This window comes from Hemiscyllium ocellatum, chromosome X (genome assembly GCF_020745735.1).
Source record: "Hemiscyllium ocellatum isolate sHemOce1 chromosome X, sHemOce1.pat.X.cur, whole genome shotgun sequence".
NCBI classification, from domain to species: domain Eukaryota; kingdom Metazoa; phylum Chordata; class Chondrichthyes; order Orectolobiformes; family Hemiscylliidae; genus Hemiscyllium; species Hemiscyllium ocellatum.
Window position 1 is genome coordinate 21,959,356 of NC_083453.1, and position 26,292 is coordinate 21,985,647.

General features: G+C 42.4%; 1 protein-coding gene across 3 annotated transcripts in view; it reads left to right on the forward strand.

Moving 5' to 3' along the window:
• slc11a2 (solute carrier family 11 member 2) overlaps positions 1–26,292 on the forward strand; it is a 95,905-nt gene that overhangs the window by 59,503 nt on the left and 10,110 nt on the right. For 2 of the 3 annotated variants that reach the window (XM_060821146.1, XM_060821145.1), the window contains exons 8-16: positions 370–437; positions 1,832–1,987; positions 3,817–3,975; positions 4,841–4,927; positions 5,864–5,983; positions 9,583–9,732; positions 19,555–19,628; positions 20,352–20,505; positions 23,840–23,893. In XM_060821146.1, coding sequence (XP_060677129.1) covers positions 370–437; positions 1,832–1,987; positions 3,817–3,975; positions 4,841–4,927; positions 5,864–5,983; positions 9,583–9,732; positions 19,555–19,628; positions 20,352–20,505; positions 23,840–23,893 — 1,022 coding nt within the window. Of the gene's footprint in view, positions 1–369; positions 438–1,831; positions 1,988–3,816; positions 3,976–4,840; positions 4,928–5,863; positions 5,984–9,582; positions 9,733–19,554; positions 19,633–20,351; positions 20,506–23,839; positions 23,894–26,292 lie in introns of those variants that run through there. The other variant, XM_060821147.1, reaches the window with a different exon arrangement.

Sequence of the window (26,292 nt, forward strand, 5' to 3'; positions counted from 1 at the left end):
TCCTGTCACAGGTATCTTCCTTTAAAAATGACAGCAACTTTAATCAGTGGAACAGATTTAATTACAGATCCCATAGTATTTGTTTTTGAAAGAGGGAGTTCTTCAGATGTCCTGACTAATATTCTTCTCTCTGTTCTCCCCTAAAAACCAGCATCCCACAAGATCTTTTTAGAACCCTAAAATCAGATCAACTGGACTTTTTAAATCATTGTTGGTGTTGGGACTCTGAGTGCAAATTGGCTGGCATGTTAATTGATTGACTACTTCATTTCAGTATAATTTCCTGTGAAATGGTTTGAGATGTTTGAGTCATGGTAAGATGCTTCATTAATGCATGCCTTTCTAACTGGACTCCTCTGCCTCTCTCAGGTTTGCGCAAACTGGAAGCTTTCTTTGGCTTCCTCATTACAGTTATGGCAGTTACATTTGGGTATGAGGTAAACATTCATAAATTTTGTTTCTTCAGTAGCTTTTACATTTACAGTGTTTGTAGCCCATCTATAATTTAAGTGTATGTTAACCCATATAGAACATTTCATGGTTTGGTGTGTTACGCTTGTTTCATAATGACTTCTAAAATAGTCATACAGCATGGAAACAGACCAATCAGACCTTGCCAACTTTAAACACGAACTAAACTAGTCCCACCCCCTTGCCCCACCCTGCTCCTGGCCCAAACTTTTCCTATCCATGTACTTATCCAGATGTCTTTTAAACGTTGTAATTGTACCCATATCCACCACTTCCCCAGGAAGTTTATTCCACACGCGAGCCACCCTCTGTGAAAACAAACTAACCCTCATGTCTTTTTTAAATCTCTTTCCTCTCACCTTAAAAATATGCCCCTTAGACTTGAAGTCCCCATCCTAGGGAAAAGACAGCGACTACCAACTCTGTCTATACCCCTCATTATTTTTAATGTTCTGAAATGATTGATTGACTTGTCTGTTTCAAAACCATGGAATAAAATGAAGCAGTAGGGTTGTTTGGTATATGTGTCCCAGACCCCACCATCCTGTGGCCGACCACTTCAACTCCCCCTCCTACTCTGCCATTGACAAGCAAGTCGTGGGCTGCCTCCACTGCCAAATCCAAGCCTGGAGGAAGAACGCCACATCTTCTGCCTTGGGACCCTCCAGCATCAACATTGACCTCACCACCAGTTTCCTCATCTCCCCCCAACCTCATCCCAGATCCAACCTTCCAACTTGGAACCGTCCTCTTGACCTGTCCATCTTCGTCGTCACGTATCGGCTCCACCTTTGCCTCCAACCTATCATCATCATCATCACCCCCAACTTCATCAACCTATCACCTTCCCAGCTACCTCACCTCCACTCCCCTGCTTATCTCTCAGCTTCCCAGGTCTGCCATGTTCCACTTAATGCTATTTGTAAGACTGTTACTTGGAGTAACCTAAACTCGTTTACTGAGCTTTGACTATAGCATACAGTGTGCTTGGTAAACCTGCTCTGTGGCCATACAGTGTGAAGAGGATACTTTTGTAAATAAGGATATGCACCTCTGTGGGCCTCATTTTATTCATTTGTGTGATTGGTGTCACCATATCACAGTCCCATTCATCAGTTACGCTTCAGGTCAAAATGAAGTGTTGGAGTGACACTAGTCCTCCAGCTTCATCTGCTGCTGCAGTAGGAGATTATGTGCAAAACTGCCTTTCTTCAAAACTGGCAATCTATGTAAAAATTCATATCACCTTAGATACGTTGTACATCATTTAAAATGCTGCGTGTACAAGTTAGATAATCTATTATTTCTGCTAAATAAGTTTTTTTTTACCATATCAAAATTCTGTTTCTGTGCCTTCCAGTATGTGACTGTCCACCCAGACCAGGGACAGCTACTGAAGGGGATGTTTGTTCCCTTCTGTGCAGGCTGTGGAACCCGTCAGTTGGAGCAAGCCGTTGGAATTGTTGGAGCTGTAATCATGCCCCACAATATCTACCTACACTCTGCTTTAGTCAAGGTGAGTTTTGCATATGTTTTAACATTTTGGATCTTTTTAAAGCTCCATTTTTATATTGCAGACTGACCGAAGCTCCGTGTAACATGGTGGAGTGCTTGCAGGTATTTCTCATTCCTCCAATTTGTCAGTGAAATCGGGGGATGGCGTGACCTGTTCCCCTCTGGTCTTGCTCATTCCTGTCAAAGTGATGAGTGATTTGTACATGTGTCCTGTGCCCACATGTAGGTGATGGCCAGTGCATTCAAGCCACCATCCACCATATCGCTAGTAGCTGGTGTGTCATGGATTGTTTTTCACTAGAACATTGGAGGCTGAGGGACAACCTGATTGATGTATATAAAATTGAGGGGCACATGGTGGGTAGTGGAGTTTTTTACTCAGTAAAAATGTCAAATATGAGGCAGCATAGGTTTAAGGTGAGAGGGACAAAGTTTAAAGGAGATGCACAAGGAAAGTTTTTTTTACACTGGGTGGTAGGTGCCTGGGATGTGCTGCCAGCACAGGTAGTAGACGCCAATGCGACAGCGAAGCTACAAGGCTTTTTGACATATACATGAACAGGCAGAAAGTAAAGATATGGGCCATGTGCAGACAGATGGATTATTTTAGAATGGCATCATGGTCAGCACAGACATGGTGGGCAGAAGGGCCTGATTCTTCTGCTTTACTCTTCTTTGTTCTCTGTTCTATTTGCATGTACACAGGTGAAGTGTTAAGTAACAGAAGTATCTCATTTGACACATCCTGTTATCTACACCACTGTAAGGTGCCACGCTCATTCTTTGAGTTCATATGTATGAGTAGTTCATGTCAGTGTGTTTAATCCTCTGCCACATGTACACTGTTTGTTTAAAGTTGCTAGTACGTGTCACAAGAAGTATGAAATGGATTGTGGTTTGGATGGGTACAGAAATTCAGATGTTTGGAAGCTAATACATTGATGTTTCAAGTGGTTTTTTAGCTTTAAACCTGTTTGAAGTTATCTCGAGCATTGGGGGGGGAGGGGGGCATGGCAAGACTGTTTTTTAATTATTATTGCTGTGACACCTGTTGGCTGATCTTCGAACATTAGTTGCCATCCCATAACCTCCTCAAGTGATGACTCTTAATTAACCATGTGTGCTCTCACATTGTCTCACATATTGGCAGCCAAACTCAAATCAATTACTCACCTAATATGTCCCTTTCTGCCCTTTGTATGTCAGCTGATAGAGTTTCCACCCAGCCCTTAACTCTGCCCTCACTTGGTCACCAGTGGCTGTGTTTAGGACTGTTTTGAGTTAGTATGACTGGCAACCAAAGATAAGCTCAAACTCCCATGAGTTTGGGATTTGGGATCATGCAATAATCCATATTGAATAAATCCTGCCACTTGCAATGGGAATCTTTCCAAAAATGCTGATAACAGGAGATATGTTGTGTGATATTGTGAAACATTTGTAATACGCTGGACATTATCTGTTTAGCATCATTATCAGATTTCTTCCCTGCCCTACACAGGTTAGGCTTGTTTGTGGATGCGGAGGTGCTGGTGGTGGACTGGGATGAACAAAGTTTGAAGTCACAAGACACCAAGTTATAGTCCAACAGGTTTATGTGAAATCTCAAGCTTTTGAAGCAGTGCCCCTTCGTCAGGTGAAGTGACGGGAGCAGCTTTTGTGATTTCAAATATACCTGTTGGGCTATAACCTGGTGTCATGTGATGACTGAAAAGAAAGTTAGTAAGTGTTTAAACTGTTTCAACCCCATGCTGCACATGCTCTATAATCCTAGTGCTGACATTTTTTTTCTGTCTCTCTCTCTCTCTCTCTCTCTCTTCCTTCTGTCAGTCCAGGGAAGTAAACCGAGCCAATAAGAATGAAGTGAAGGAGGCAAATCGCTACTTTTTCATTGAAGCCTGCATGGCTCTGTTTGTTTCGTTCCTCATCAACGTCTTTGTGGTCTCTGTGTTTGCGCAGGCTTTTTATGATAAGACCAATGCACAAGTGGTGAGTGTTGGAGGTAATGTACTCTACTGGAAACATGCTTATACTGTGGCCATTCCCAAATCAGGGTGCTAGTACACATTGGCTGAATATTTTGGGACAGAGGTCACTTGGTATATTAAAAATCTGTATGTATACGGTTCTCAAGGAACCACCTAGTCTCATCACTCCCCACAATCTTTACTATCCTACTGTCCTCATACCCTTTAATATTTCCTCCAGTCTCAGTCCACTGTCCCTGTCATAATATTGTTTAATATTCCTTCCAGTCTCCCCCTCATTCCCAACATCTTGTTATATCCCACCCAATCTAATCCCATTCCCTTTACTGCCCACACTCTTTAATGTCTCACTCTTCACATCATTCCTCTCACCTTTTTAATATATCTCTAATCAAGTCTCACTCTCTTCACTCCTCACACTCTCTCTTTAATATCCCACCCAGTCTTCTCCCAACTCGCCCTGCACCCTTTTCATATCCCACCAGATTTAATTTCACTGGCCCCTTTGTACCTTCTGTCCTTCAGTATCCCACCTGGTGTAATATCCTGCCTCACCCCAGAGAATCCATGACCCTTTGGGGTGGGGTGAGGAATTCCAGTGATTCACTTCTGTCTGAATGAAGGAATTTCTTCTCCTTTTGAGACCTGTTACAGTGGGTCCCGAGGAGCTGTGAATGGCAGAATAATGAACAGCTGCTGTCCAAAAGCAAAAATGAAGAAAATCAGGTTGTAATCTCTGGTCGTCTTGTAGTACTGAGGTGTAGGACATCTGCAGGGTAAATATATTCACAGAAGTTGGTGATATTGAATATTGAGGATTATGTTTCACACTGTGATAAAATGCTTTTCTTTTTTTTTATATGAAGCACAATGATTGTTTCAACCAGAGTGGTCCATATTCCAATCTCTTTCCTCTGAACAATCGGACTTTCGACGTTAACATCTACAAGGGGGTAAGTGGGAACACATTTGAGCCGGTCAAAAGTGACCTTTAGCATAGCCCTGTTCAGTTTTCTCCATGGTTATGAGTGGCAAAACTGGTGCAGTATCATTTTGAAACTGGCAGTTAGTAAAAAGACTTCAAAATGTTAATGAAATGTAGTTGGGCTGTTTGCACTTGCAGTTTGCAGCTGATTTGATAGAGTGAAAGTGCAACTGTGCTAACATAGCAAAGTGAGGAATTCCACAGATCCACTCCTCTCTGGGAAAATTTCTCCTATCTGTGTTCTAACTGGGAAGCCCCTTGTTCTGAGATTATGCCCTCCAGTCCTAGATTCTCGCACAAGGTGAAACAATCTTTCTGCATCTACCTTGTCAAGTCCCCCTAAGTAGCTCTGTTTCAGTAAGGTCTCTCCTAATTCTTCTAAACTGGGTACAGGCCCAACATCTCCTCGTATGAATCAACCTGGTAGATCTTATCTGGACTGCCCACAATGCCACTGTAGATAAAGGGACAAAACTGTTCAGTACTCCAGCTACAAGACCTCTTTACTTTGAAATAAATACCAGTATTATATTTACCTTCTTTATTACCTGCTGATCCTGGATGCTAGCTGCTTATGATTCATACCCGAGGACTGCCAAATCTCTCTGGACTGAAGCTTTGTGTTGCATCTGCCAGTTTAAATAACATTCAATTCTTCTGTTCTTTCTGCCACAGTGCATAACCTCACATTTTCCCATATTATAGTCAGCTTTGCCCACTCACCTAACATGTCTATATCCCTCCGTAGACTCTTTGTATCATCCTCACCACTTGCCTTCCCATCTATTTTTCTGCCATCTGCAACCTTAATGCTGATACATTCATTTCTGTCATCCAAGTCATAAATAATGGTAGCCTCGGCACTAATTCTTGTCATATAACCTATCTGTTGTCTTTCTTTCAGGGCGTTGTGTTGGGCTGTTACTTCGGTGCTGCTGCTCTCTACATCTGGGCCATTGGCATCCTGGCTGCAGGTCAGAGTTCAACCATGACTGGAACATACTCCGGTCAGTTTGTCATGGAGGTAATCTTAACTCAAGAATTTCACCGTGTGTGCTTTTTGTTGGCTTTGAGTTTTCTAACCTACAAACCTGTTTGTGTCACGAGCAATATTCAGTGAAATATAGGGTTTTTACTACTGCTCACCAAATGTTTGCAGAGGTGAGGAACTGTTACGTTGTTTAGGATGAAGCTAGACAAATGTTTTTTGTCATGTTTGTTTCTGACAGTTGCTAACACAACAATGGCCACTGTCCTTGGAGTCAGAGTCAGTAGAGTTTTTACAGCAGGGAAACAGGCCCCTTGTGCCTGTTTTCAAACATTCTATTCTAGTCCCATTTTCCAGTACTTTGTTGTAGTCTTGTATGCTGTGGCATTTCAGGTGTTGCATCTATTTACTATTTAAATGTCATGAGCATCCCCACCTCTCTCACCCTTTTCAGGCAGTGAGATCCAGATAGCCATAATCCCCTGGGTGAAAAAAGTCTTTTTCCTCAAATCTTCTCTAAGTCTCTTGTTCCTTAACTTAAAACGGTACCCCCGGCTATTGATCTTTCTACTAAGGGGAAAAAGTTGCTCACTATCAACTCTGCTTATGCCTCTCAGAACTTCGTCCGCCTCAATCAGATGTCCCCTTTTCCTTCTCTGCTTGAAGGAAAACAACTTCAGCCGACCAAGCCTATCTCAGTAGCTGAGTTACTTCAGCCCAGGCAACGTTTTGGTGAAATTTTCCTGCACCCTTTCTCGTGCAGTCACGTAATTTTTATAGTTTAACGACCAGAAATGCATACAATACTCCAGCTGTGGCCAACCAATGTCTGATACTGCTCCATCATAACATTCTTGCTCATTCATTCAGTGCTTTGACAAATAAAGGCAAGTATCCTGTATGACATCTTAACTATCTTACCTAAATGGCCTGCTGCCTTCAATAGGGACATACACACCAAGGTCCCTTGGTCCTCTAATTCCTAGAGTCCTATTACTCGAGGTGTGCTCCTTTGTCTTGTTAGTTCTTCAAAATGAATCACATCACTTTTCAGGATTAAATTCCATTTGCAACTCTTTAGCCCATCTGTTGATGGTCTTGTGGTCTCAGGCCTTCCTCCTCACTATGTACCACATTACCAATGTTCATATTATTTTTAAACTTACAGATCGTACCTCCTTTATTCATGTCTAGATCATTAATGTACACAATAAACAGCAAAAGGCCCAGCACCAAACCTTGTGGTACACCACTGGGCACAGGCTTCCAATTGCAAAAAAACACAATTTGAGCATCACTCTCTGTTCCTGCCAGTAAGCCAGTTTTAGATGCAATTGGCTGAATTGCCCTGGATCCTATGAGCTCTTACCACCTTAACCAGTCTGCAATGCAAGACCTTGTCAAAAGCCTTAATGACGTCCATATAGACTACATCAACTACACTACCCTCATTTAAGAGACCGAGTCACCTCCTTGAGAAATTCAAAATTATTGCATGTGAGCTCCCGCTTACAAAGCAACACCAACTATCCTTGATTAATACTTGCCTCTCCAAGTAGAGATTAATTCTGCTGCTCAGAATTTTTTTCCAATAGTTTCCCTATCACAGATGTTGGATTCACTAGCCTGTGGTTTCCTAGTTTATTCCTACAACCCTCTTTGAATAATGGTACTGCATTAGCTGTCCTGCAGTCCCTTGGTACCTCTCCTGTGGCTGGAAAGGACTTGAAAACTCTTGACTGAGCTCTTGCAATATCCCCCCTTGCCTCCCACAGCAGCCTCCTCTGGGCCTGGGTATTTATCCATTTTGAACGTAAAACTACTAATACCTCCTCTATCTCAATTTGTTCAGGTATATCATAGTTCCCATTTCTCATTTCTGTACCTATATCATCCTTCTCAACAGCAAATGCAGATGTAAAGTATTCATTTAAAACCTGAGCTGTGTATTCTGGTTCCATGCACAAATTGCCACTTTGGTCCCTGATAGGCCCTGCTGTTTTGCTGGTCATTGTCTTGCCCCTAGCATACTTTAAAATGTGGTGCTGGAAAAGCGCAGCGGGTCAGGCAGCATCAAAGGAGCAGGAGAATCGATGTTTCGGGCATAAGCCCTTCTTCAGGAATGAGGAAGGTGTGTCAAGCAGGCTAAGATAAAAGGTAGGAAGGAAGGACTTGGGGGTGGAGCGTTGGGAATACGATAGGTGGAAGGAGGTTATGGTGAGGGTGATAAGTCGGAGAGGGGGTGGGGGCGGAGAGGTCGGGAAGAAGATTGCAGGCCAAGAAGGCGGTGCTGAGTCTGAGGTTTGGGACTGAGAAAAGGTGGGGGGAGGGGAGATGAGAAAGCTGGAGAAATCAGAGTTCATCCCTTGTGGTTGGAGGGTGCCTAGGTGGAAGATGAGGCGCTCTTCCTCTAGGTGTCATGTTGCTATGGTCTAACGATGGAGGCCAAGGACCTGCATGTCCATGGCGGAGTGGGAGGGGGAGTTCAGCCATGGGGATGTTGGGTTGGTTGGTGCGGGTGTCCCAGAGGTGTTCTCTGAAACGTTCCACAAGTAGGCGGCCTGTCTCCCCAATGTATAGGAGGCTGTGATGTCCAGCATCTGCAGTCCTCACTTTCCCCTAGCATATTTGTAAAACTCCTTTGGATTTTCCTTGAGGTTATCTGGCAGTGATTTTGCATTTTCCCTCATCACTCTCGTCATTTCTTTTTAAGCAATCCATGGCACTTTCTATATTCCTCTAAGGCATCCCCTGCTTTCAGCGTTTGGTTTCCTTTTCCTTCTTTATCCAATCTTGAACATCCCTTGACATCAAGGTTCTCTGGATTTATTGTTTCCATCTTCTCCTTTTATGGGAACATATTGGCCCTGCCCATTCACTGTTACCCTTTTGAATGTCTCCCACTGCTTTGATGTGGATTTTCCTGTAAATAGCTGCTCCAGATTCTATCTTGTCTTAATAAAATCAGCTTTCCCCAATTCAGAACCTTTATTTCCAGTCCTTTTACTTTATTAAAGTAATTAATTGATGCAAAACACTTTGGGGTATCAAAGATCCAATAACAGGGCGAATACTTGCCCGAGGAAGGATTTTCTATGAGCAACACCAGTCACGATTGACACTTTGCCTAATCACTGTATATATACTCTGTTTCTTTCCACCTCTAATTCTAAGCCTCTCACCAGTGTTGTGGCTGCTACACTTTTAATTCACCTGGGTTTCCACAGCTTTGAACTGATAACTTGCAGGCAGACTGACAAGAATGTTATCTCCATGCAATAAATTTCAATAAGTCTCAAATTGGCTCTTATTAGAAGCAAAATACAAAATTACCCCAATAGTCAATGCTAAGTGGAATGATTAAATTTGGAGCTGGGTATTCTTTTGTGATTCACAACCAACCATGTACTTTTTGAAATTATGTTTAGGGAGCTTTACTCCATATCTAACCCTGTGCTGTCCCTGTCCTGGACGTGTTTGATGGGGACAGTGTGGAGGGAATTTTACTCTGTATCTTACCCCGTGCTGTTCCTGATGTGCAAGTGTTTGATGTGGTGTGGTAGTTTGATATGTACAAATATCAATCTTTTGAAAGAAGTGCTCATAGATCATTTAATTTGACATTCTATCTGAAGGGCTTCCTGAACTTGAAGTGGTCCCGCTTTGCTCGTGTTCTCTTCACTCGATCCATTGCTATCACGCCAACTCTGCTGGTGGCATTGTTTCAAGATGTGGAACGTCTGACAGGAATGAATGACTTCCTGAATGTTCTTCAAAGCATGCAGGTGAGATGATTCTCCTTCAATAACAAAATCTAGTACATGCCTTTGAAATGTACAAAGTTACTCCACAGATCTAAAACTTCAAGAAAAATCCAATGCCAAGAAGAGATTAGTGGACTTGACAAAGCTTCGAGCAGTGCATGGAGGTCCTAGGGGTGGTTTGGAAAGCACCATCAAAGCAGAAATGTTTTGCTATTTATTGGGCCATGCCAGGGAGAGGGGACATACACACAGAGGTGATGACAAAAATTGGATGCACAGAAGGCATTGGGGGAAACCGAGCATTTTGGAGATGCAATAAGACTGGGGTAGATTGCTGTGTTTGAGTGAGATGAGGTTGAAGAGTAATTTGTTGATTTGGACAGAAATCTGAAGTTGTGTGTTGGAGGATAGCGTCAACTTTCAAGAGTGAGGATACTGTTGAAGGGCAAGTAAGGCTGTTTATAGGCCTGATGAGTGTTGAGTAAGTTGAAGTTAATGGAAGATGGAGGCCCATTAGCTGGGTGTTAGGAAAACCAATTCTAGTTAAAAGCTCTGTCAAAGACCAAATTGTGGATGGTCTGTGGTTGTAGAGGGGGCTGGAATTGGTGGCAAGAAAGCAACACCTTGGTGGGGTCTGAAGACAGTGGTTTGACTGTTCTGATGTTGAGTTTCAATTTGTGACTAACCCAAGCTCAGATGCAGCTAGGAGTCTTGATGTGCTGAAGCAATCAACTTTTACAGTGAGTTTACAGGCAATTCTGGAACGAACAGTATTTGAACTATATTGCTAATGTGGAATCCTGGTGTGTGACCACATATGCTTAACTTGCACAAATTGAGATGAGATATCTGACTGGACATAAATTCCTGATGAAGGGTTTAAGCCCGAAGTGTTGATTCTTCACCTCCTTGGATGCTGCCTGACCAGCTGTGCTTTTCCAGCACCACACTCTTCGCCTATAAATACAAAGTATAAATGAAATCAAGCAACAGTGGGATTAAGTCGCAAAAGGACAGAACTATGGGTTTAATTGCCTTTCTCTGTTTCTAATAATCCACGTGATGGATGATTTGACGAGTTGGGCTTGACATTTTTGATTTTTTTTCCCTAAGTTTAAGTTTGATAATACAGTACAGGTTCTTTATTTTTAAAAAAAGGATATTTTGGATCATTTTTATCAGCTGTCATTCTCTGCTAATTCACACTCTTCCGTGCAATACTCCAATAGTTGGGGCAATGAGTGAGTCATAGAGATGTGCAGCATAGAAACAGACCCTTTGGTCCAACCTGTCCATGCCGACCAGATATCCCAACCCAATCTAGTCCCACCTGCCAGCACCCGGCCCATATCCCTCCAAACCCTTCCTATTCATATACCCATCCAAATGCCTCTTAAATGTTGCAATTGTACCAGCCTCCACCACATCCTCTGGCAGCTCATTCCATACGTGTATCACCCTCTGCGTGAAAAAGTTGCCCCTTAGGTCTCTTTTATATTTTTCCCCTCTCACCCTAAACCTATGCCCTCTAGTTCTGGACTCCCCGACACCAGGGAAAAGACTTTGTCTATTTATCCTATCCACGCCCCTCAATTTTGTAAACCTCTATAAGGTCACCCCTCAGCCTCCAACGCTCTAGGGAAAACAGCCCCAGCCTGTTCAGCTTCTCCCTGTAGGTCAGATCCTCCAACCCTGGCAACATCCTTGTAAATCTTTTCTGAACCCTTTCAAATTTCACAACATCTTTCCAATAGGAAGAAACCAGAAATGCACGCAATATTCCAACAGTGGCCTAACCAATGTCCTGTACAGCCGCAACATGACCTCCCAACTCCTGTACTCAATACTCTGACCAATAAAGGAAAGCATACCAAACGCCTCCTTCACTATCCTATCTACCTGCGACTCCACTTTCAAGGAGCTATGAACCTGCACTCCAAGGTCTCTTTGTTCAGCAACACTCCCTAGGACCTTACCATTAAGTGTATAAGTCCTGCTAAGATTTGCTTTCCCAAAATGCAGCACCTCGTATTTATCTGAATTAAACTCCATCTGCCACTTCTCAACCTATTGGCCCATCTGTTGTAATCTAAGGTAACCCACTTCGCTGTCCACTACACCTCCAATTTTGGTGTCATCTGCAAACTTACTAACTGTACCTCTTATGCTCGCATCCAAATCATTTATGTAAATGGCAAAAAGTAGAGGACCTAGCACCGATCCTTGAGGCACTCCACTAGTCACAGGCCTCCAGTCTGAAAAACAACCCTTCCACCACCACCACCCTCTGTCTTCTACCTTTGAGCCAGTTCTGTATCCAAATGGCTAGTTCTCCCTGTATTCCATGAGATTTAACCTTGCTAATCAGTCTCCCATGGGGAACCTTGTCGAACACCTTACTGAAGTCCATTTAGATCACATCTACTGCTCTGCCCTCATCAATCTTCTTTGTTACTTCTTCAACAAACTCAATCAAGTTTGTGAGACATGATTTCCCACGCACAAAGCCATGCTGACGATCCCGAATCAGTCCTTGCCTTTCCAAATACATGTACATCCTGTCCCTCAGGATTCCCTCCAACAACTTGCCCACCACTGAGGTCAGGCTCACCGGTCTATAGTTCCCTGGCTTGTCTTTACCACCCTTCTTAAACAGAGCACCACGTTTGCCAATCTCCAGTCTTCCGGCACCTCACCTGTGACTATCGATGATATAAATATCTCAGCAAGAGGCCCAGCAATCGTTTCTCTAGCTTCCCACAGAGTTCTCGGGTTGGAACATTCAATCACGAGGGTGACCAATCTGAGAAAAACGCTGTGCTCCCTGCCCATAAGTAGAATGGAGAGAACTGGCTGGCATCCACTCAGCCAATCTCCTTCTGCCACCCTCTTCCTCTGTTTCTGTGCAAGTCCAAAACACCCATATATTAATACAAATACAGAAAGTAATTAAAGCAGTTGGTATGAATGAAAACTGAGCTCCTGTTCATTAAAAGTAACTCCCTGAAAATCAGAGTAACCATCAAGAAAATCATGCGATATAAATACAGCCATTTTAACTCCTGTTTTGGTGCCAGAATGCAACCCTTTGTGAACTCGACATCTGGAACACACAACCCTGGCCTCGGACAGATGATGAGCAAAACCGGATCCTCTCTTGGTCCCACGTGTTTTTTTTTCTGTCAGTTTTCAACTGTTGTCAGCAAAGTATTGTCTTGAAGTCCTTGCCAAATATACCACAAATATATAAAATAATTAATTGAACAAATGCGTAATGCTGGAATAACTCAGGAGGTCAGGCAGCATCTGTGAAGGACAAAACTGGTCATGTTTCAGGTTGAAGACCTTTCATCAGAACTGGGAAAAGCTAGAGATATTATCAGTTTTAAGCAAATGAAGGTGGGGGAGGGTAGAAATAGACAAAAGGAAGATTCTGTGGGGGGAAGACAGGAGAGATTAAATGACAGGCGAGTTCATGGTACAACGCTAAAAGGAGTGGTGATGGGGTGAGTAAAGAATTAAGGGGTATGTCTTGAGAGGAAGGGTGAACAGCAGCTGCCACCCAGGAGCAGAGGTAAGGGAAGGTTACTGTCTGGAATTGCTGAAATCACGTGTCAAATCTGAATGTCTGTAAAGTGAAACATAAAATGCTGTTCTTCGAGCTTGCATTAAACTGCATCGAAACGCTACAGGACGCTAAAGGCAGAGAGGTCAGCATTAGAGCAAGGTGGGGAATTAAAACACACGCTCAGAGTCACACCTGGTTGAATGGAAGTGTTTGCCAATGCATTCACCCAGTTTGTTTGGTCTTCCCACTATAGAACAGACCACATTGTGAACAAGATAGAAGTTTATAAACAGAAGGCAGGAAGCAAGGGAGGTGGTCTTCGGAGTCATGGAAGAGTGGGCCAGAATGTCATGGAGGCAACAATCCCTTCAGAATGCTTAAATGGGAAACGAGGAAGATGTGTTTGATGGAGAGATCATGCTAGAGTAGGGGAAGCTATAGAGGATGATTCTTCAACATGGAAGCTTATCGGCTTGAATGTGAAGAATTGGAGGGGAAGACATGAATAGAAGAGTGGGAAACTATGTAACATCTTGAGGGGAATTGACAGGGTGGAGTTTTAAAGGTCCTTTCCCTTTGTGAGAAAGGCTTGACTACAACCAGGAGACGCTGTTGGAAAATAAGGGATCTCTCATTTAAACTGAGGAAATAGCGAAAGATTTTGAGTTAATCTGTGGAATGCTGTACCCGAGTGGGCAGTGGAGATTGTGTCATTAAACATTTTTAAGGCTGACTCTATTTCGAATGCAAAGTGTGTTGAAGGACACTGCCACATCTTATGGTAGGTTTTCCACTGCCAGGGGACTTTACAGACCTTGCAAACACCTCAAAGTGTGGCATGGAAATATTTATGTCCTACACCTTTTGAGGTAGTTGCCATTGATCGAAGGTCACGTTCGAATAGCAGGCTTACAATAAGACCGTGTTCTCCAATATAAAGTGTGGAATGAAAATATTTCTTCCGTTATCCCATACCTTTAGATCTGTGGCAACCAGATTTAGTCTTTCTACCATAATACTTGGTTTAAAAAAAAGTGATTGTAGATAAGTTATGGTGAAATTGAGAGAGACCAGATTTGAGGTACTGGCTAAGTTTCTGACCAATCATTTGAGTATTTTCTAATGACACGTTTGGACACGAGTGAAAACCTGAATATTGTGGTCATGAATACCACAGCTCAACATCCTTTTAGCAAAAAGGAATCGTGGATGAAATGCTGTGTGACGTCTTTGCAGATCAACCAAACTGCAACCTGATAACTCCACTGACATGCCAAATCATTTGTTTCAGATTGTTGCAAGACATAGTCTCTATCATTTGGTCAAAGGGAAGAGTTCTAAACTACCTTCTGTATTAGGTGATGGTTCCCCTGTTCTCGAGGGGACTGCAATTCATTTCTTTTTCTGCATATTTGAATGTTTTATAAGCAGGGAGTGGAGCATTCATGAAGACTGTTATCTCAAGAGGAAATTCAGAAAAATCTTGGGCATCTTATAAGACTGTCTCACAATAATCTTTCTTTCATTGAGGATATGGCGTATTACAAAAGAGTAGACTGTAAGGAATGGGAAGGACCTGGTAACATAATAGTGGGTGATGGTAAGACTGTGTCTGTCCCACATAGTAATCAAACAATTAAAGTTTGTTCCTCAGTTAATTGGAATTGATATCAAACACCCTGAAACTGCGCAGCTGATAGAAGGTGAGGAAGTGTATCTCTCTAATTCATAGATTTTGTGATGATCCTGAGGAACCGAAAACAATAGACCAGAGTGGATGATGGTAGGCTGAATGATCCTGACTCTGCGGACAGAGCTATCCCATCCAAAGACCAATACCTAAAGTGGGGCCTTGGGGGATGTATATTTCACAAGAGTCCAGTGAATTATAGAGGGATGTGACCATAGAGGAAAGTGCAAGAAAAACTACTGACAAGTTTAAACATATGTAAAATGTTCAAGATGATGGTCAAGGAGTGAAGTCCATGTGAGGTAAAAGAGTGGGAAGTAAGACAGTGCAGTGCAAGTTCTAACTGAGAGTCTTGAGAGTAACTCTTCAATTTGAAAATACCAACATACCAGATAATAATCCCGCGACAGAAGGAGACCTTACTGTAGTTGTCCCGAAAAACATTTAAGGTGTACATTTCGGCTGCATTTTGCCTAATAAAAGGAGGGGTTCACAACAATCATGAGACAGGTCAAGAAACCAGAATTGTCATGACTGTGAAGTTTTGTGATTAGCAGCTAACTATTGGGCAAACTAATGAGAGAGGCAAAACCCAACGAAGTTGGATACTGACAGTGGATAGTTATCCTGAAGTACCAGCCTGTCTTGTTACAGAGATGGAATTGTACAGAAGCGGTCCTTCTAGCTTCTGAAGGCTAAAGCAAGCCGAGTTGTTCTGGCCTGTGGAGAGTGACTGGGCAATGCAGCTGATGGAGTGGTCTCTTCCACAGCAGGGCAAGTAATCCTGAAAGTCCCTTTAGAACTTTTGGCCATATATTCATTGGAGTATGGATAAATTGGCATTAAATCTCTGATTCTGAAGGGTAAAAGCAATCCGAGAAGTGTTTCTGAAAATGCCTAAAGAGGTGAGGGATGCAGAGGGGTAACTATGGGAACTAAAACAGCAGAGTGTATGGGCTGGTTCAGAGGTATGATATTTTTCAGTCAGATCTGTTTTGCTGAGAGGGAGCTGATTTCAATTGAGGGCAGTATTCACAACATTTTGTTGATATCAAAAAGGGAAACTTATTCGTGATAGATGTTGATGATTTCTTATGAGATGATTCAGTGGAATTTGAAAGTACATTAGTACAGCTCTGTTTATCCTATTGATATAACCAGATGTCGGCAATCAATATTTTAGGTTTTAAAAGGCCCTGGTGAATCTGTGGACCAACCCCCTGAACTCCAATCGGGCTCCCAACTACCATTTTAAAAGGCCTCCAGTTTTGGTCCGACTCCGCCAAAATCCAGCTCGGTTAATTTGAATCTCATTCTGAAAAAGTTGAAAATCAGGTTACATTGCAGTAAATGAAAGACGAGCTGTCAACTCATTACAATCCTTTGTCGAGGTAATGAGGTAAAATAGAATGGACAAAGAAAAGAATGGAGTAGGACTTTATTTTGTAATCATGATAGATGTAATGTCAATAGGTAGAAATAAGTAGGACTGCAAAAGGATTAAAGTGGAATTCAGATTTTACGTCACGCTTTGAAGCCTTTTCATGCATTGGTTTCAATATTAATGGGAATAGGTCTGGGTTGATGTACATTCTATACAGAGTGCAAATGAGAAAAAGATTAAGGCTGGATCTTATTAAAATTAAACAAATATTAGAAAAATAAATTGAAAGTTATAAATTATGGTTGTTTCCCAAAAAGGAATAGAACATAGAAAAATACAGCGCAGTACAGGCCCTTTGGCCCTCGATGCTGTGCTGATCCAAGCCCACCTAAACTACACTAGCCCACTATCCTCCATATGCCTATCCAATGCCCGTTTAAATGCCCATAAAGAGAGAGAGTCCACCACTGTTACTGGCAGGGCATTCCATGAACTCACGACTCGCTGAGTAAAGAATCTACTCCTAATATCTGTCCTAAACCTACCTCCCCTTAATTTAAAGCTATGCCCCCTCGTAATATCTGACTCCATACGTGGAAAAAGGTTCTCATTGTCAACCCTATCTAAACCGTTAATCATCTTGTACATCTCTATCAAGTCACCCCTAAACCTTCTTTTCTCCAATGAAAACAGCCCCGAGTGCCTCAGCCTTTCCTCATACGATCTTCCTACCATACCAGGCAACATCCTGGTAAACCTCCTCTGCACCCGTTCCAGTGCCTCCACATCTTTCCTATAGTATGGTGACCAAAACTGCACACAATACTCCAGCTGCGGTTGCACCAGAGTCTTATACAACTGCAACATGACCTCAAGACTCTGGAACTCAATTCCGCTACCAATAAAAGCCAGTGCACCATGCCTTCTTCACAGCACTATTTACCTGAGTGGCACCTTTCAGAGATCTGTGTATATGGACACCAAGATCCCTCTGCTCATTCACACTACCAAGTATCCGACCATTAGCCCAGTACTCCATCTTCTTGTTACTCTTACCAAAGTGAATCACTTCACATTTACCTACATTGAACTCCATTTGCCACCTTTCTGCCCAGCTCTGCAGCTTATCTATATCCCGCTGTAACCTGCCACATCTTCCTCACTGTCAACAGCTCCACCAACTTTCGTATCATCCGCAAACTTGCTCACCCAACCTTCTAGCCCCTCCTCCAGGTCATTTATAAAAATGACAAACAGCAATGGTCCCAAAACAGATCCTTGCGGAATACCGCTAGTAACTGCACTCCAAGATGAACCTTTACCATCAACTACTACCCTCTCTTCTTCCAGCCAGCCAATTCCTAATCCAAACCTCTAACACACCCTCAATGCCATACCTCCGTATTTTTTGCAGTAGCCTACCATGGGGAACCTTATCAAACGCCTTACTAAAATCCATATACACCACACATCTACCGCTTTACCCTCGTCCACCTCCTTAGTCACCTTCTCAAAGAATTCAATAAGGTTTGTGAGGCATGACCTGCCCTTCACAAAACTATGCTGACTATCCTTGATCACATTATTCCTATCCAGATGTTCATAAATCCTATCCCTTACAATTCTCTCTAAGACTTTGCCCACAACAGAAGTGAGACTCTGTTGTACCAGAATGTTTGTATCAAAAGATTATTGGGTCCCTGGAAGAATAACATGCTCAGAGTCTCCTAGCATAGAAACAGACCCTTCAGTCCAGCCAGTCCTTGCCAAACATAATCCCAAACTAAACTAGTGCCACCTCTAAGTGTTCAAGGTTTGTGCGAAGATTTGTAGCTCGGGTGCTCGTTGTTGTGGTTCTGTTCGCCGAGCTGGAAGTTCTTGTTGCAAACGTTTCGTCCCCTGGCTAGGCGACATCAGTGCTCTGGAGCCTCCTGCGAAGCACTTCTTTGATGTTGCTTCCGGTATTTATAGTGGTCTGTCCTTGCCGCTTCCGGGTGTCAGTTTCAGCTGTCCGCTGTAGTGGTTGGTATATTGGGTCCAGGTCGATGTGTTTGTTGATGGAGTTTGTGGATGAATGCCATGCCTCTAGTGCCACCTGCCTGCTTCTAGCCCATGTCCTGCAAACCTTTCCTATTCATGTACTTATCCAAACATCTTTTAAGCATTGTACTTTGTACTTACATTGCCACTTCCCCAGGAAGTTCATTCCACACGCAAACCACCCTCTAACAAAAAGAAAGTGGCCCTCATCTTTTTTAAATCTTTCTCCTCTCACTATAAAAGTGTGCCTCCTATTCTTGAAGCCCCCCCATCAGAGGGAAAAGACAATTACCATTAACCCTATCTATACCTTTCATTATTTCATAAACTACTGTCAGGCGGTATCGCAATGATTTATAAAGAGTATGAAAAAGTTTTACTCTTTAATATCTTTTGTGTAACGACGCTGGGTTTTTTTTGAGTTTTTGATTATTGGTTGAAATGGCAAACAACATGTTGAAAAACCAAAGATTGATGCTCTTTTTAAAGCATATAAACAGCATGTATGGAGGGTCAGTGATTGTAAGTAGTGATTGTAACTAGGTCCGCCAGGTAGACCTCACAGAGAATGAGATTCCTGATTGGGGCTGTTAACTTGGTTCATTGAGGGAGCCCTGGTTGACAGATAAAAGCAAGCCATCCTATTCACTCTGAGAACTGGCTTTGAGGGAGCTGGATCAGAGTCAAGGACTCCACATGTCAATAAAGAGTACCTTAGTGATGGGATACTGGCCTCCGTGAAGTTATTTCCATTTACATTGTTGCTTGTGCATATGTATACACTTTTTGCTAGCAGACTTGTGTATTGACAGTTCATAATTGTTTATATGCAGTTAGAATCTATTTGTAACAAGTAGTTATTCTTAAGTACAGAAATTTGTCCCATGCTTTGACAACATAGGTCTCAAATGTAGGTAAATTGGGGAATTTTGCATGATTCTAGAATCCTTTAATGTTAGTATGAGGAATACTGGGGCTTAATTTCTAGCTTGCTACTGCAGTGAGGCATTACATTGGAAACATTACTTGCAAGAATTAAGTTTCACTTTCTTACACAACACATTTTAAAAATGCTTTGTTGATTGTGCGCAGAATTTTGGTTTATTCATGGCAGCATGACCCTTTGGAACCAGCTCTAACTGATTTTTCAACTCTTTGCAGTTGCCATTTGCACTGATCCCAATATTGACATTTACAAGTATGGGCTCTGTCATGCACGACTTCGCCAATGGTCTGTAAGTAATCCAAATGCTTATTTTTCTTTCCGTGCTGCCTTATTAAGGAAGATAATTGCACTTACCTGTTACTCTGCATGTAAAATTTTAGAATAGATTTCAACATTGGTGGGCGGCACGGTGGCACGTGGGCGGCATGGTGGCACAGTGGTTAGCACCGCTGCCTCACAGCGCCTGTAGACCCGGGTTCAATTCCCGACTCAGGCGACTGACTGTGTGGAGTTTGCACGTTCTCCCTGTGTCTGCGTGGGTTTCCTCCGGGTGCTCCGGTTTCCTCCCACAGTCACAAAGATGTGCGGGTTAGGTGAATTGGCCATGCTAAATTGCCCATAGTGTTAGGTAAGGGGTAAATGTAGGGGTATGGGTGGGTTGCGCTTCGGCGGGTCGGTGTGGACTTGTTGGGCCAAAGGGCCTGTTTCCACACTGTAAGTCTAATCTAATCTAATCTAATCTAATCTAATCTATAACTCACTCCTGTCTGTCTGGCATTCTATCTTGGGTACAAGATGTAAATTGGCCATTCAGCCCCTCAGTACCATTCTGGGAGCACAGGGTTCAAATACTGCTGTTGGGTTCAAAGATACCAACATGGACTAGTTTAACTGCTTCCATGTTCTAATTTGTGTATTTCTATTTAAAATTACTCTCTATTGACTGGAGACTCTGCTATCACAATCATGACATCTCGAGTATAATTAGTGTTTTTTTTAATTTCCCCCTCAGGGCGTGGAAGATTGCTGGTGGAATCACTGTTTTTATCATCTGTGCCATTAATATGTATTTTGTAATAGTTTATGTTTCAAGTTTGGGGCATGTGGCACTTTATCTGGTTGCAGCCTTCGTTTCGGTTGCATACTTGAGTTTTGTCGCTTACCTGGTAAGTCCTGACACAGATTCTTCTATTATCTTATAAGTCATTAAAAAGAGGTTCCATACTGCCTCACTAGGCTCATGTACTACTCAGTGGGGTGCTGATTCAGTGTTCCAGCTTCAGTTAATTTTTTTAAAATTTCAAAATCTATAAAGGATATGAAACTGGGGAATGTGGTGACAATGGTGAAAAGAGCAGGTGAATAGCAAAAGAATTAAACGGAGGAGTGTGAAATAGTACGTTTGGTTAAGAGGAATGAGAGGCAAAATGGATTTGCTTTTGCACCCTGAAGGATGCAGATACAGAGAGATGCAGGGGTTAATATATATGCTTTGAAGATAGAAGTAGGAGTTAAGGAAGCCTTTCAAAAACACAAATGCTGTAAGTATATATAGAGTCATAGAGATGTACAGCACGTTAACAGACTCTTCAGTTCAATTCGTCCATGCCAGCCAGATATCTCAACCCAATCTGGTCCCACCTGCCAACACCCGGCCCATATCCCTCCAAACCCTTCCTATTCATATACCCATCCAAATGCCTTTTAATGTTACAATTGTATTAGCCTCCACCACATCCTCTGGCAGCTCATTCCATACAAGTACCACCCTCTGTGTGAAAACATTGCCCCTAGGTCTCTTTTATATCTTTCCCCTCTGACCCTAAACCTATGCCCTCTAGTTCTGGACTTCCCCACCACAGGGAAGAGACTTTGCCTATTTACCCTATCCATGCCCCTCATAATCTTATAAACCTCTATAATGTCACCCCTCAGCCTCTGATGCTCCAGGGAAAACAGCTCCAGCCTATTCAACCTCTCCATATAACTCAAATCATCCAACCCTGACAACATCCTAAATCTTTTCTGAACATAGCAGAACAGAGTACAAAAACCAAAGAATTTATGTCAATCCTTTATAAAACATGCGTTGAGCAGAGCTGAAACATTATGTCTAATACTGAGCCCCACAGTCCGCCAAAGCCATCAGACCACAAGACATCGGAGTGGAAGTAAGGCCATTCAGCCCATCGAGTCCACTCTGCCATTTAATCATGGCTCATGGGCATTTCAACTCCACTTACCCGCACTCTTCCCCTAGCCCTTAATTCCTTGCGAGGTCAAGTATTTATCGATCTCTGCCTTGAAGACATTTAACGTTCTGGCCTCCACTGCGCACCATGGCAATGAATTCCTCAGGCCCATGCTCTGGCTGAAGAACTATCTCCTCATTTCCGTTTGAAATTTATGCCCTCTAATTCTAAGGCTGTGCCCACTGGTCCGAGTCTCCCCGCCTGACAGAAACAACTTCCCAGCGTCCACTCTTTCTAAGCCATGCATTATCTTGTAAGTTTCTATTAGATCTCCCCTCAACCTTCTAAACTCTAATGAATACAATCCCAGGATCCTCTGCCATTTGTCGTATGTTAGGCTACCATTCCAGGGATCATCAGCGTGAATCTCCGCTGGATACGCCCCAGTGTCAGTATGTCCTTCTTGAGGTGTGGGGCCCAAAACTGGACACCATATTTTAAATGGGGCCTAACCAGAGCTTTATAAAGTCTCAGAAGCACATCGCTGCTTTTATATTCCAACCCTCTTAGGATAAATGACATTACATTTGCTTTCTTAACTGTGGACTCAACCTGCAAGTTAACCTTTAGACAATCCTGTACTAGCATTCCCAGATCCCTTTGTACTTCGACTTCATGAATTTTCTCACTTAGAAAATAGTTCATGCTTGTATTCTTTTTTTCCAAAGTGTAAGACTTCACATTTGCACATGTTGAATTTCATCAGCTATTTCCTGGACCACTCTTCTAAACTGTAAGTTTTTCTGCAGCATCCCCACCACCTCAGTACTACCTGCCTGTCCACCTAACTTTGGATCATTGGCAAACTTCGCCAGAATGTCCCCAGTCTCTTTATCCAGATCATTAGTATATAAAGTGAACAGCTGCAGCCCCAACACTGAACCCTGCAGGATGCCACTTGCCACTCTGAAAAAGAACCTTGGTATCCCAACTCTCTGCCTTCTATCAGACAGCCAATCCTCCATTCATGCCAGTAGCTCACCTGAAACACCATGGGCCCTCACCTTACTCAGCAGCCTCCTGTGAGGCACCTTATCAAAGGCCTTCAGGAAGTCTAGGTGAATAACATCCACTGAGTTTCCCCCTGAAAGAATATGTGGTATATTCTTTAACCTATAAATTACCCCTTCAAAGAATTCTAACAGGTTTATCAGACACAACCTCCCCTTACTAAAACCATGCTGACTTGTTCGAATCTGACCCTGCACTTCCAAGAATTTAGAAATCTCATCCTTAAAGATGGATTCTAGAATTTTACCAACAACAGAGGTGAGGCTAATCAGCCTATAATTTTCCATCTTTCGTCTTGATCCTTTCTTGAACAAGGGGGTTACAACAGTGATTTTCCAATCATCTGGGACTTTCTCTGACTCCCAGTGACTTTTGAAGGATCACAACCAACTCCTCTGCTATTTCCTCAGCCACCTCCATCTGAACTCTACGATGTAGCCTATCGGGGCCAGGAGATTTCTCAAAGTTTTGCATCTTTTGGCTTTTCTAGCACTTTCTCTTTTGTAATGGCTACCATACTCAACTCTGCCCCTGACTCTCCTTAATTGTTAGGATATTATTCATGTCTTCCACTGTGAAGACTGACACAAGGAAATAGCTGAAGAACTTAGTAAGTACTTTATCTCCCATCACTAGCTTTCCAGCATCAATTCAGAGCATCCCAATGTCTACTTTTGCCTCTCGTTTATTTCTTACGTATTGAAAGAAACTTTTACTATCTGATATCTGGTTGGCCAAAGGGTCCGATTTCATGCTGTATGATTCTATCATATTCTGGCAATAGTACTAAATGCTTATATTCCAGAACGTGCTGTGCCCCAAGCCAAGATGTCCTAGTACAGCTCCACATTGGCATCTACCCACTAACCTGGAAAACCCAATGTATCCCGATCTCAACTGTATTCCTGAACTGAAGATGTACCAAAGTTGGAACAATTCTATACGCGAAAGAATTAAGTACATCTGAAAGTTCATGAAAAAAGTGCTCAAAATGTCAGCAGCACATACTCTCTGCAAGGGCCAATGAGGCTGTAAGCCTGTTCTTTATAAATATTACTATCTAGCACACAAAAATCCCTCTGTTTTCAGGAAGTTTGGATGATTGTTAGACGCATTACAGCAAGGAAAGAATTTAGTAGTCAACTGTGCCTGTTGCTTCAACTTTGGTGCAATGGAAAGGATGCTCAGACTGAATACTTTGTGAAGTGACCTTTGCTTTTCTTTGTTGTCCCTCCAGGCCTGGTACTGTGCAGTTTCACTGGGGGTCTCCTTTCTGAACTGCGGACGCACGGTAAGCAGCACCAGTGCTGTGCTTATAGAAGAACAAGGCGAGTCTGAGAGTTAACCAAAGAAAGTTCCTTTATACATCCCTGTAAAAGACACCAGGGGTCTAGCTCTGTTTGGGTGCTTGCTGAGCACTGTTCTGTAGGGAACTATACAGAAACAACTCTAATCCAAGATTTACCCAGAGGGTGCTCATTTAAATGTTCCCTGTGGATCAAGTAACTATTGTGGGGCTTTAGGATTTCAAGTATTAATTAGTAACTTTTAAGTAAACCCCAAAATTAACACTCTACTTTTTAGATGTTAGATAATTGTGTGCAGAAACAGCAGTGGATATCGAGTGCTCTCAACCTATTTGTAAATCCCAAACCTGTATTTTATAAAGGTACTGTGTAGTCATGATTCAAATGTAGAAGTTCTGCTGGAAATGATTTATAATGTTTTTAAATAAGAACAATTTTATGTATTTTTAAAAACCGGTGCCTGGGGTGCTGTAGCTGAGCATTTGCTAGCTCAATGCTCTTGGCAGGTCTCTCTCTCTTCAAAACACTAACTGACACAACAGTGCTCCTCCCCTCTATGTCCAGAACGTTCTGTCAGATTGGCAGAAGGGGGGACCTAAAGTTCATCAATAAACAGTATTTTACCATTGAAGTATTTGAATTTAAAATTTGCCACAATTTGAAATATAGGTTGGGAGTAAAAATGAAAATTTTATATGTATGTACAAGCAGGACTGTCACACATTCCTAAAGACCTGATTTCCAGTTTTCCTTAATGGCACTGGATGAGAAACTGGAGTCCTACAGCTGCTTCTGGATTGATCAAGCAGCTCTGGTGTCTGCAAGGTTCAAACCCACACTTCCAGCAATGTTTGGAAACACAAGGTCAAACTGTGTTCTGGCAGGCTGAGGTGACCGTTGGCTAAAGTCCCATATGGAGTGAACAGAAAATTCATTTATATCTTTTTTTTAGTATTTAAATTTTAAAACCAAATATTTTCACTTTTAAAGTTTAAATACTAAACTGTTCCAGTTCCACCTAGTTGTGGTAGTGGATCTCAGACTGGGAAGGACTGAGGTTTACATTAAAGATAACAAATATGGCTGAAGTCGATTATTCAGCCCACCATTTAATAAAGTCATGATGGATCTATCCTAGACCTCAATTCCTCTTGTGCCGGTTCATCGAAGCATTCAACTTCCTGATATTTTAAAAATCTATCTACCTCCTCTTGAAATACTTTCTAGCCTCTTTGGCTCTCTGGGGTAGAGAATCCCAGACAATCATACCTTCTAGGAGAAGAGATTTGTTCACGTTTTTGTTTTAAATGACTGTCCCCTTATTCTGTAACAAGATTCCCCAACTAATGGAAACATCTTCTCAACATAACCCTGTCAAGCCCCTTCAGAACCTTGTGTTTCAATAAGATCTCCCCTCAGTGTCCTCAACTCTAATAAATACAGTCCTAACCCGTTTAGCTGTTCTTGAAAAGTCAACCCCTTCATCCCTCTAATCAGCCAAATCACCCTCTTTTGAATCACCTTCAATGCCAGAATAACCTATCCAAAATATAAGAAATAAAACCATACACAGTACTCCGGGTACAGTGTCACCAGCACCCTGTACAGTTGTTACAAGACTTCCCTTTTTTTAAACTCCAACTCCCAGCAATAAAGGCCAAAATTCCATTTGCCTTCAAAATTACTTGCTGCACCTATTGCTAATGTTTTGTGCTGCATGCACAAGAATATCAATATCCTTCTGCACTGCACTTGGAATGTTCCTCCATTTAAATGGTAGTTTGCTTTTTGATCCTACCAAAGTGCAAGATCTCTTACTTTCCTACATTAAACCTAATCTACTAAGCTGTTTGCTGAAAATGTGTTGCTGGAAAAGCACAGCAGGTCAGGCAGCATCCAAGGAGCAGGAGAATCGGCGTTTTGGGCATGAGCCCTTCTTCAGGAATGAGGAAATTCCTGAAGAAGGGCTCATGCCCGAAACATCAATTCTCCTGCTCCTCGGATGCTGCTGACCTGCTGCACTTTTCCAGCAACACATTTTCAGCTCTGATCTCCAGCATCTGCAGACCTCACTCTCTCCTACTAAGCTGTTTGCCCATTCACTTAAACCTATCTATATCCGCTTGCAATTTCCTAGTGTCTTCGTCACAACATGCACCTATTTTTGTATCATCAAATTTGACTTACTTGCTGATTTCTCTTTCTCTCCCCCTGCCCAAGTCAGTAATATAGTTGCCTCTTTCCAACCTAAAAAAGGCCTGTTAATCCTACCTCTGTCTTCTGTGTGTAATCCAAGCTCATACTTTCTAATGCTGTAAGCACTTGTGCATTAACCTTTTTTTAATTAGGCCCCTTCTAGAAATCCAAATATACTACCTCTACC